The 12,500-nt window shown below is 33.9% G+C and overlaps 1 protein-coding gene across 1 annotated transcript in view; it reads right to left on the bottom strand.

Moving 5' to 3' along the window:
- Positions 1-2,965: 2,965 nt before the first annotated feature.
- Positions 2,966-12,500, bottom strand: part of LOC117110033 (nitric oxide synthase, brain-like) — a gene marked incomplete in the record, with an annotated part of 78,565 nt that continues 69,030 nt past the window's right edge. Inside the window, 9 exon segments of the mRNA XM_033252599.1 lie at positions 2,966-4,997; positions 5,779-5,928; positions 6,288-6,479; positions 7,331-7,613; positions 8,203-8,281; positions 9,332-9,542; positions 10,221-10,390; positions 11,174-11,367; positions 12,090-12,313. Coding sequence (XP_033108490.1) covers positions 4,968-4,997; positions 5,779-5,928; positions 6,288-6,479; positions 7,331-7,613; positions 8,203-8,281; positions 9,332-9,542; positions 10,221-10,390; positions 11,174-11,367; positions 12,090-12,313 — 1,533 coding nt within the window.

The following is a 12,500-nucleotide window of genomic DNA, read 5'->3' as shown; positions in this document are numbered from 1 at the left end:
TGTATTTCATACTTAATGTGTGTGCGTTACATAATAAACATAAATCCGTAATTACTCAATTAGTTAAATCGTATAATTCATCGTCAAGATAATTATATCATTACCTCAAATAGGCCAATGTACTGACGTATATTTAATTACTAGGCCTATCTCTATTATTATATTTTTATTCAGACCTTTGGCATACGGTCACTTGTTTGTGTAGATATAAGCAAATTTGAAAATACCTAGGCATGTGAGTCAATATAAAGTAGACTAACACGAAACTTAAAATTGAGTGACAGTACAGGTGTGTTACCAGTGCGTTACCAGTGCGTTACTCAACTATGGTGCGTTTATTGTCCACTACGTTTCATAACGTGATTATCGGGAACAGTGCAAAAAGTTTGTTTAAGAAATACAATAAATATATCAATACAAGTCACTTATGAAAACGTTTTGTATCTAAGTAATGTATAATTTGGTGTCAGAGATAAATAATTTCCACTATATAATCTAAATATGGCAAAGGCTAAATGTACAATTTTGATACCATTAAAAGTGACACACTTCACATGAAACCAAGCCTGCTACGAACTTGTCGTTTTGTTTTTGCAATACCGTACATAATGTCATTTTGAACATTATGTATAAAAAGGTATTATTCGGTGGGAGACGTTAAAGTGAACTTCATCTGAATACAAAGTGTTTCCCAGAATATTAAACGCTTCATAACTATCATTTTTGTCTATCCCATAATCCACTGCTTTATAAGCAAACATATCAACTAAAGACTAGCCTTATTAAATCACAAATAGGTTTATTGATTTAGCCGTCGTAAATAGACGGCTCTACCGCGGAGCTTCTTAAGAATGCGATATGCTATTATCATAATTTCAAACTAACGTAAACAGTAGGCCTATCTTAACCAATATTTGTGATGATAATGACATTTGGAACATTTAATAAATACTGTTATATATTTTTGGTAATACAATAATGCAACAGTTATGGCTGTAAGTTGAGAAAAGTCAAGAATAGCAAGAAAGGAATATAAAGCGGGTAATATGTTAATACTGTTTTCTATTGACAAGCAACCATTCACAGTGTTCGACTTATTACAAGACCATTACATTTAGTACGATACGAAAACAAAATCTAAGATTCCAGACCGCCACTATTAAATGGTTTTGAGTGATAGTCTCTACCCTAACACTGAGAACAGAATGTGTCAAAATCGTGTAAAAATGATTGTCATATTCATTAGCTAAATCGAAGCTACATATTCAACTTGCTATTTAACATAATAACCTTGTGTTTAAGTGCGTCACAAGAAAGACACCACAGGCCTACGGCGGGTGGAACACGTTTTATACTCTAAACATTGTCGTATCATTTTCAAAGAGTGGTTTTGAATCAAACAACATCTCGAAGATAAATATCGTTCCATAATTCGTCGTGCCATGTTGCTAAAGTAAAAGTTAAATAATCTTTTCATTACAATCATCATTTTCAATAGGAATAGAATGATGCATTATTATTTTGTGAGTCAATTGGAATAGCAATATTGTAGGTCACCAGACCGAAGTAAGTTGAATAGAGGCTTTCATCTAACTTTACAAATTATCTCATATTTGTATAAAGTTTATTTTCATTTATATAAATTTTTAACAATATTTTGACAGCAACTTCAGCGACGCAGCACTGATTTAACTGTGGGTAGGCCTATTACAGAGATTTTTTTTGTTAGATAACAATAACATAAGCACAAACTGACCATACATGTAATCTTAATGTCGAGAAAACCAACACAATTAAAGTAAAAGTTTGTACAAAACATCAAAAATAATCAAACTATATTAATCAGTCAAATAATTCATTGCAATCGACTCCAATGTATGGCAAATGGAAAGAATGTTAATATTTAAATGAATGAGAACACTAAACCAGAAATAAATTAATGCATGGAGGAGACAATTGTATAAAGGTGAGTAATAATCACAATATAGACCCTACTTGCAGCAAAGGCATGAAAACAACTCCGAAGCAACATTGTAAAAAGTGTAAAGAAAGATTATAAGAATTGTTTTACATCAAGGCTATAATTGTCTGGCTCTTTTTAACGACTGGAAGAAAGTGTTAAGTCGGAAACACACTGTGCCCATGGTTGTTTGCCGAAGAGAACGCAACACGACGAGGCGCAGGCAACGTGTCGTTTTTAATGACGATCTGCTCAGACTGCTACAGACGATCCGCAGACGTCGTCGTGTCGTCAAGCACTCATGAAGAGAAAAGATGGATTGTCAGCCAAAGGTCGTACAACGCAGTGTGTTCCCGGAGTTACATTTGTATAATGGTTACTTTGACATCAGAGGGAATTCGAGGCGCTACAACGAATCGTTGTTTAATAAACTTCCATTGCGCATTAAAACGGTGTTACCATAGATGTGATTGCTCATAAAAACAAGCATAGAGTTGTTAAGTATCAAATTTCATCGTGTCTAAGATTACCATACATAGTGAATTGAATTGAATAATTCCAGCTAGTGCAAAGATTGAGTTTTTTTAATTACCGGTATTGATTGCTATCAATTTATTCAATCTGTGAATAACTTAAAGATGTATTGTCCCTTGCTAATGTCAAAAAATCATAAAAAATAATTTTGAAATAAACTTGCTCATATTGCAATAGCATACAAATTATTAACTTGTGCATAACAATTATTGAATTTAAAAAATGTGTACCCTGATTTTTAAACCCAAAAAATATAATAAAAATAATAAAACACTTCCAGTGACTGGAAGTGTTTCTATCATTTTTTGCTGTAAACTGATGGGTAGACATTTTTTAAATACACTAATGTCTATGTTCAAGTTGATAACTTTTATGTTACTTCAAAATGGGCAAGTTAATTTCAAAAAATATTTTTATGATTTTTTGGTATTTAGCAAGGGACAATACATCTTTAAGACTACACAGTATTTAAGTTATTGTATATTTAATTTAAAAAAAATAAATTAATACTACTGTAATATTTGTAAATATAGCTTCCAGCTATTGCGGTAATAATGTTTTAAACTGGTAACTGACGCTACTTTAATTACAATTTGCACTGTACTTTACAAAATTCATCAAGATTGAATAGTGAAAAAGAAACTGATTAAAACCTTGAAATGTAATTACAACAAGCAGTCACAGCAATACAAAGTTTATCAATGTACTTAGGTTTTCATCAAAATCTTAATTTACTGCCACACGAAAAAAAAAAGTTCATTATCATAATTAAAAACACCTATAATTTTAATTACCTCTTGAAAAACTAAACTGAACTATAACAACACAAAACATAAATCTTGTTATCGGAAAACAGATTCTCTTCCAATTAACATATATGACTTTCTAATCAAAATCGCTCCCTTATTTATGTCTTCATTGTTTTTATATTCTATAATCTTACAACTTTATATATATATTCTTATACACTACCCTCATATATATATACAAATCATTCTATTACTTAAATATGTTTTGGCATATATTTATTTAAGGCAATTAGGAAAACTCGTTCAAAACGAGCTATTATGGGAACCTTATATTGTATGCGGAATTATGATTTCTCAGTGGTTTTATGTATATTGTAAGTGTTGGTAAAGCACGCGGGTGTGTGGGGGTGGGTATGTGTGTGTATGGGTAGGGGAGAAGGAAATGAAAAAACAGGCACCTTTCAGTACTCAATTTGCGACTATTAAGAGGTCTGCATTCATATTTAGAGCACGCGTTTCCAGCTAGGACCACGAGTACGACTGTCGTACTGTTACGTTAGTATCATGATAGCCAATCGCATTTTTGGAAGCGTTTAAAGTACTACGGTTACTGTATGTATTCCGGTACCTATTAGACAGAATGTAACATGATTTGGATAATTAAAAAAAAAAAATCTCAAATAAACCACAATACTGCCTAATTTGGTTTTTAAATAGTATTTAAAAAAATTAAGAGTCATCGATTTGATATCAATGATAGAGGCCTTGTGATGATGATAAACGACAGTTCAAACGTGTATTCCTCAGTCGTAAGCTCACATAATAGACTGTTAATAACATTGGCAAACGTGAACACGAATGTTAGAATACTTCTTATGTTACATGTACTTTACTAAATTAAATAACATTTTTTTAAAGATGTATGAACACTCTTATACAAACACATTCTAATCCGTTTTTTAATTTGCTCTTAGCTTTCACATCTGTCATACCTTTCAAAGTACTTTTACATATACAGTATCTGGTTTTGATCCCGTAATACAATCCAAAGGAAACTTGCTTAATATAATTAGGCCTAGGTATCATATAATAATATGTAATGAATCTGTTTATTAATTAGACCTACTCTTGCTATTATGCTGGGTAAGATAATTATGTAAATCAGTGTACTTAAAAAAAACCGACGATAATTTTAGTAGGATTATAGCAAAAGCAAGGCAAGTTAAATTACCGAAAACAATAGTATCTGAAAGGCTTAAATACAATAACCAGCTTCATTTGTAGAGGTAATTCTCTTAACAATATTCGACATAGTGACTAGATTATTACTTGATTGATAAGCGTTTGTAATTTAATAACGATTAGAAAATATGTTTACATATTTTACTTAGATACTAATCTTATAACTAGTTATACAATTTAATAAGTTTCTGTACGTAATGTTGAAATCTTGAATGAAAACCCATTTCTTGTATGTTTTCACTTATCTCTTGGACACAATATTCATTATTTTGTCCTCCTAAAACCTTGTTATTACATAAATATAGGCCCTAACTTACTATACTATGAAAAAATGAGTTTTGGCAAATGTTTAGCTAAATCAAATCATCAGTATGCATCAGTCTTCACGTTACACATTTCCTGTAGTCGCCATAATATCGCTGACCTGACCGTTACCGTTCATCTTCCGCAAATTGGAACTTCTCTACTCTTGGTGGCGTCCTTCAGGATTTTTCTGGAATCTTGCTTAGTGTCTATTATTAAATAGTTAAATACATATTAATCAAACTTACTAAAGGCGTATACGTTTGGTATGCAATGAAAAAAAAAAGGCGTGTAAGGTGGGGAATAATGATAGGCTCTAAAATGTAACACACCTCGAACACTAGACCCACACTTAAAACATGATATAAGCCTACTTGTAATATACGGTGAAAATTAATAGGCTATACAATATCTGTCTCTTATACACATCTAGATGTGTATAAGAGACAGTTATTAGGCTATACAGACCTATATATTTATATATGTATGCATTTAAGCTCCTTATTATTTGGAAAAAAATTAAATATTTATTTAATAGAGATTTATTTAGTTGTACAAATGAATTTAATATAAGCCAAGAAGCAGTGATCAAAGTTCTCTTTTCTCAATTGTACTAATTTAAATATAATCAGTCCAGCTCGGCTAAAACTTAAGAACTGACCAATCAGAACACTACAGGGAATGCGCGTTTGTCCCACAAATACAATTCCACATACGTTTACGCTGTCGTTTTGTAGTGCCTTTCCAAAAAGTATTGTTTAAAACAATTGTTGAAAACATAAATATCATGATTCCACCTCCCGGTATATCCAGCGCGTGGCGGGCCAGCCGGCCGGCCTCTGCACAGCACTTTCCACTATTCGAAGTTTGTTTATTCCCAGCCGTACGCGGCGTCCTCGGAAAAGAGAAGGACACCGCGTACGTCAGAGGATGCGTAAAAGCTATGACATTTTTACTATTCATCCACTTTTGTTTTTTAGTTTTACTTACATTCTTACTGCCCAGTAATGAGTTTTTAGCAACACTGATTAATTTGCTTGCTGAAAGCAACGCTCTTCTTGTAGCTTTCCTCGTAGCTTCTGTCACTTCACTTGTCTTCAGTGTAACTCCGAATATGTCCTCGTGGTATCGAACTTGATCCTGTAAATTAAGATTTATTATTCAAAATACTACAAATATAAATATTATATAACAATGTAATAATAAAACGAAGAAAAAGAAAAACAATAACAACATCAACAACAGTAACAGCGATAATACAGCAGCCTCAATATCATCATCATTATCAATAAATATACAGTATCTATAAATAATAATATTAATAATAATAAAAATAATAATAACAGCAACAGTAGGAACAGCGACAATAACAGCAGCAATATCATCATCACTATTAAATATATAAATAATAACAATAATTATGATGAAGATGATGATGATGATGATGATGATGATGATGATGATGATGATAATGATGATAATGGTGAATAAAGTCATACCTTCATCCTACTGACATATTCCTTAGCTTGTTCAGGTGACAATTTGCCTTGCTTTTGTACTATGATTTCCAATCGTTTGCATACATCTTCCGCCATTGAAACGTCACCACACACATAAATGTGACCCTTGTGCTTATTAACTAAATCAAACACATCGGCAGCTCGATCAAGTAACACGTCTTGTACATATTTCTGTATGTGGAGAAAAATTGAAAGCTATGTCATTGTTTGCAAGACCATGGAATGCTTATGGAGAAAAATAAGCATCGCCTTTCATTGACATGGATGCAATGCAGATCGATCGCGCACTAAAAAAAACAACGGACATTTCCGGATTGTCAATCAAACTTGACAACTGACCAATCACAACATCGCAGCGATTATGCGCTGGTCTTACAAGAGACGCATGTCCCACAAACGCACGTGTTCTCGTACTATATTTTTGTACGATTTTAGCAACAATACCCAAGGGGCGAGGCTTAGCGGAAAGGTCCATTAAGTGGTGGATAAGTACAACAGGTTATAACCAGTTTATGTTATTTTATTTATTTAAAATAAATAAGCTTCGTCTTTGTCCCACACGAATAATTGTCACTTAAACCTAAATCACATGTGGTTTCCATAAATCGCCACATTGTAAGTACAGTGTTTGAACTAGTGCAATCGCTACTGTTACCTTCTTACAAAATCGAGGTGTTCTAATTCATCTCAGACAAACCGGAAAGGTTAACCCAGGCTCCACCTGCCTCAAACGTTTTCATAAAATCGCTATTGAGTGTCTCCTACATATTAAGCCTAGTTTTCCATAAAAATCGCTATACACTATCACCAACTTTAGTGAGATTGATTGTTCAGTCGAATCAGGGCACGTTCCCGATTGCGTCGGGGACAGCAGTGCTACGCAGTGCAAGGATTGCAGTGAAAACGCTGTAACGACTGGGTAGCGATTCTATGGAAACAGGGCTTCAGACGGATTGTAGCAACTTTATGTAAACCAAGCTTAATTATACTTTTACTTATGTTCACATGGCACACATTCGTACCTTCTCCTGGCCTGGTTCCCGTGACAGGGCTGTCAGAACCTCCTTAATTACTCCTTTTTTATGAGCTTCGCTTTTCTCCAATTTATAAATGTTATCCGTGGTTGAGTGTCGGCAGCCAAACACAAGATACATATCACCAAATTTTCCGGACGACTCCTTTCCTTTAAACTCCATCTCGAAGTAACGCTGCTGCCAAAAGCTTCTGAATGGAGCGATGCCGGTTCCAGGCCCCACCATAATAAAAGGCACCGATTTATCCTCTGGCATGTGGAACGCTGGTGCACTAAGGGTGAAATCAAACATAGCTCAATTAGATGAGAATTATGAGCTGGCAATGTGGCGGCATAAGGTTACGGTACGATTTCACAAATTTTATTTTTATCTTGTTTTTATTCATGCACTGTTTTTCATTGTATAGTTTTAATTTTTATTTCGTACATCATACTGTTCAATGTGCGTCGGATGCGTATTGTGAACTAGCAATTTATTCTAACATCAAAGTCATTGTAGCACCTTCGAAAACCTTACATGAATACACAATATGGGCCGCACTAGGCAATGTTGCATAGTAACAGTCTAGTGCTGTTTTTTTTTATTTTTTTTATCGTATTACGATAGAGGATGTGTTAATTTGACAGTTTCATTAAATCAGTTGCATTATACTATTTATTGCATAATCATAGTATAGATCTACTTGTTCCAAATGTTCAGTTCATTATGTTCAAAATGTAATCCGTTTCTCTACATTTCCATTGATGGTTCTCGTAAAACGCAGATATGTTGCGACAGACATACTAAAAAACGACGCAATACTAAGAACAATTTCAATTTATATGGCTTAACTCTTAGCCGAAGTAGCATATTTCACTTACGAGCGTATGAAATTTGGTATCACGTCGCCTTCTTTTAGACTATTTAACCAAGTGGAACATACTCCATTATGATGATTACCTAAAGAAGGAACAATTTAAAGACAATCATAATTATCTAGTAATCATTAAAAACAATTAAACTCACCACAAGAAAGAATTGGCAGGAGATGGGGGCAGACGACGCTTGAATTACACTTGAAAAGTAGTGACTTAATGCGCTCACTTTCATTATTTCTAAAATACCACATCCAATCAAGGAGTTCAGGATTATTACAATCCCAATATACCGGTAACACATAGTGTATATTGGGATTATAAAAATTCAGAACTCACCATTCCTGGTTGTTACAACCCCAATATACATAATGCCTAATAATGTACATATAGTCCTACGTATTATACATACATAGACCTATACAACTCTTATGAGACGAATACAGTTATAAATTATGTATTATTCATAATTCTGAGTTTTGTTTACTACCGTACTAAAATATATTCATGATTTCAGGTATGAATAAGATTATATAGGCCTACTTCCATGTTAGGTCTATATTTTAAAATTAATTAAACTTCCCCGATGTGGACGTTTAACCAGGTTGCATTGTGACACCCACTAGGTCCCCGGTTCAAATCCCATCGCTGCCTCTCCAAGTGTTTCAGCTGGAGGGCTGAAATACAATAGCGCACCGTCTTTCGGATGAGACGTTTAAGCCGTTGGTCCCGTGTGCTTTTATGGCCCATGTGCACGTTAAAGAACGCAGTACATTCTTTGGTAAAGAGTAGGGGTTTGTCTCCCGGTGTACTGCCCAATCACCACCAGAAGGACCCCACTGGACTTCTAGACTTTCGTGTCCACACCGAATAAATCCAATCCAATCCAATCGTTGCACTTATTGTACGGTTAACAATGAGCAATACACGTATCATGATGTCAATATATTATTATATTAGTGGTCGGAAGACAAAGGCTAGTACTGTACAGGAAAAAAAGAAGTATTTTGAATCCTTATGTAGTGTATCACCATTTCATAATACCACAAAAGTTTTGATGGAATGCGTCACATCATAGTCTCGGTTGTGTATGCTGTACTGTGTGTGTTGGGGAGGGGTAAGTGCGCGTACGTACCCTTGATAACATAGGATACAACTGCGACCGTTGCGTGGATTTGTCCTTGGTGCAATCCAAGACTAGAGCTAATTGAATAGTATCTAGGCTTCAGTACCGGTAGTTGGGTTAAGAAAAAGCTAGCGGGAAGTTTGACGGACGAAAACTGCTCCAGTATCTCGGCTAAGTTTGGCATATTGCCAAATTTCCAATCATCATACTCCTGGGCGCCCTGTTTATGTAAAACAATATAATTGGAAATGAATTAGAATCTGGCAGACAGACTTCACAAAATATATTTAAAAAATGATACTAAAACTATTACTGTATACTTCTATATGTCAGCAATTAGCAGCAATTATGAAGTTTTCATAAAAGTGTCAAACATTTTCATTAATTGTCATCAGCTGCCATCAACTTTTCTCAATTGTCATACTTTCATAAATTTTCATTAATTATTATCAATACATTGTTATAAATCTCACAATTATCGGAAATTATCTGTAATTATTAACAATCATCGGCAAGTATCGGCAACCATCGACAATTATCGGTATTTATCGGCAATTATTGACAATCATCAATCTTTAATTTCAATCATTAATATCATCAATATTAATATTGAATGTTTGTTATACTCAAGGAGCAAATGTATCACATGAGATGTGTATAAGAGACAGTATATATATTGTGCCAATTTAAAAAATGAGTAAAGGCGCAGTTACCTTTCAAAGGTTGTTAAAAAAATAGGTTTTAAATTATGTGTAAAAGATTGTTCTGTAGGTTTAATAATTATAAACCGGAGAAGACAATTCCAAAGGGAAGAGTCAGGGAACGATTATTGTTATAATCTTAAACAATTTTATATGAATGAGCTTAGTTCTTTGCCATGGTATTCATGTTACATTACCTTTCCGAGTATACTTAATAACTCTTTCTCCTTTTCATCCGTCGCTATGGTGCTAAGTAATCGAAGGAAAGCTGGAGAGGGCGGTGTAGTAATGTCAAAGAAATATTTTAGGGCTCGTACCAAAGAACATGGGGGAATCTTGTTTAAAGGACTCCAATTCTTTATTTTACCTAGAATAAACAATAGAAGTCGTTATTATTATTATTATTCTCATTATTATAACTGTGTTACTAACGTAAGCATACATAAAAATATTATGTAGGCCTAGTTGAGCACAAATGACACGGATTCAACCGAACCTGTTCTACATTTTGATCGTATTTAGGAGAAGGCGTTTCAATATAAGTACCATTAATTTAGAATTATTGTTTCTTTTCAGAATTTGTGCAGTTTGTAAACTATTTCATATAGGCCTATTTGTTTCTTTGTCATAGCTGAAAATGTATAGCTTATTTATTATCATATTATTGATTATTGTTGATGTCATTCAATACGATGTTTATGATGATTTTTGTGATAGGTTTTATTTTCATCAAATTGTCTTCCATCACCGTTGCGACACATTTATACATCTACATGTACATAAAAATGTATCTTAATCGCAGCTGCTTCAGTTTCATGTCTAGCAAATGTTCACAGAGCTTTCAGCCTAACACTCAACGAATTAACCCGACACCCGCCCCCACGGATGAAAACGATACAACATCATTTCGGCGATCCATTAACCGATATGATGGCAACGTTTTTTCCCTCAAATTTAGAATTACATTTGATTTCTTCTCCGGGAAATAACGCTAATGGATTGATAAAATGAGAGAAATTAATGAAAAAATATATGTATAGGTGACTTTCAGAATGAAAATCACGTAAATGTTCCCCTGGGGAAAATGGCAAATAATTGCAGTTGTAATGTGGACAAAAGGTGGAAATTAAACAATCAAAGAAAATGATACCTAAAGCTGTCTGCCTTTCCTCTAGGAATTCAGCAATGACAATCTCATTGTGAGATATGGTGTCATCCACTTTGGCTAGAATGCGATTCACTAATTGATCTTCATTGGCGGGGAAAATCGCAGTGTGGTCCCCTGGCTCGTACAACAGCTCCGATGCGCCTTGTGTATCCATCACGATCAGTATTGTGGAACGGCTGGAATTTGAAATCACCAGGAATATATCATTCTATGACTGAATTTGTCACACATGTTATGTATTAGCTATTATATCTGTGAACAATTTTTAGAAATTAAATATATATATATATATATATATATACTTATATATATATATATATATATATATATATAACTAACTTGATGAGGGCTTATGACCTAAATATCTTGTTGATACTTATCTGCAATAAATTGTTTCAAATTAAGATTTATCTTTGTATTTCATTTACGTATTTATTTACCTATGCAGCACTTTTTAGTTATATAAAATTGAATTGTTTATTTATTCATTTGTTCATCATGTGTTTGTGCACACATACTGATATGTGCACGCAACCTCCAGTCATCACTTTTATTTAGTTATCCTCCATCCATATATCATTTATTCATCCATCTATCCATCCATTAATAATTCTATCCAGTATTCACCAACCAATCCATCCATCCTTCATCTATTCATCTGTCTATCTTATCGTCTATCGAGTCTTCTATCAGTTCATCCATCCATCTTTCAATGCATTTATACGAACGTACATACATCCGTCTATCCACCCTTCAATCCATTCCTCCATCTCTCCATCCATCATCCGTCAATTAATCTGTTATAATAATCGACTGCTTTATTTTTAAATTTTCAATCAGACCATTGCATCTACCTTTTCAGTTAACTAAAAGAGCATTTACATACGACTTTACCGACCTGGAGTCCTTTGTTTGTAGGTTCTTCGAAGAGATAAGTTTACATGGAAGTACTTGTCGACTATGGACCTTCGAAAGTTCAGCACACAAGTCGACATGTGTTTTGGTTTCAGTGGCTACGACACGGTAGCGAGCAGGAGACCATGAGCCATCGTTTGTGTTGAGCAGAGAGGAAGCATGGCTGATGTTTGCTCCCTCACCAGTACCAAATGTATCACATGCGGACTAGAATAATGAAACCATATTGTTTGATATTGCTTGACTATGAGAACAAATTGTCAGTGGAAACAATTTTCTGATCTTTTTCGGACAATAAATTTATCTTAAAGGTGGAATCTTGTAATTATGATAAGGATGATGATAATGATGAGGACGATGAAGATGATGTCTTATATATCTGTCTCTTATACAC

Source organism: Anneissia japonica, unplaced genomic scaffold, assembly GCF_011630105.1.
Source record: "Anneissia japonica isolate Jap-2015-1 unplaced genomic scaffold, ASM1163010v1 scaffold287799_len804019_cov200, whole genome shotgun sequence".
Taxonomy (NCBI): Eukaryota; Metazoa; Echinodermata; class Crinoidea; order Comatulida; family Comatulidae; genus Anneissia; species Anneissia japonica.
The sequence above is the reverse complement of the archived record's forward strand: the minus strand, read 5'-3'. Positions and strand labels throughout refer to the sequence as shown.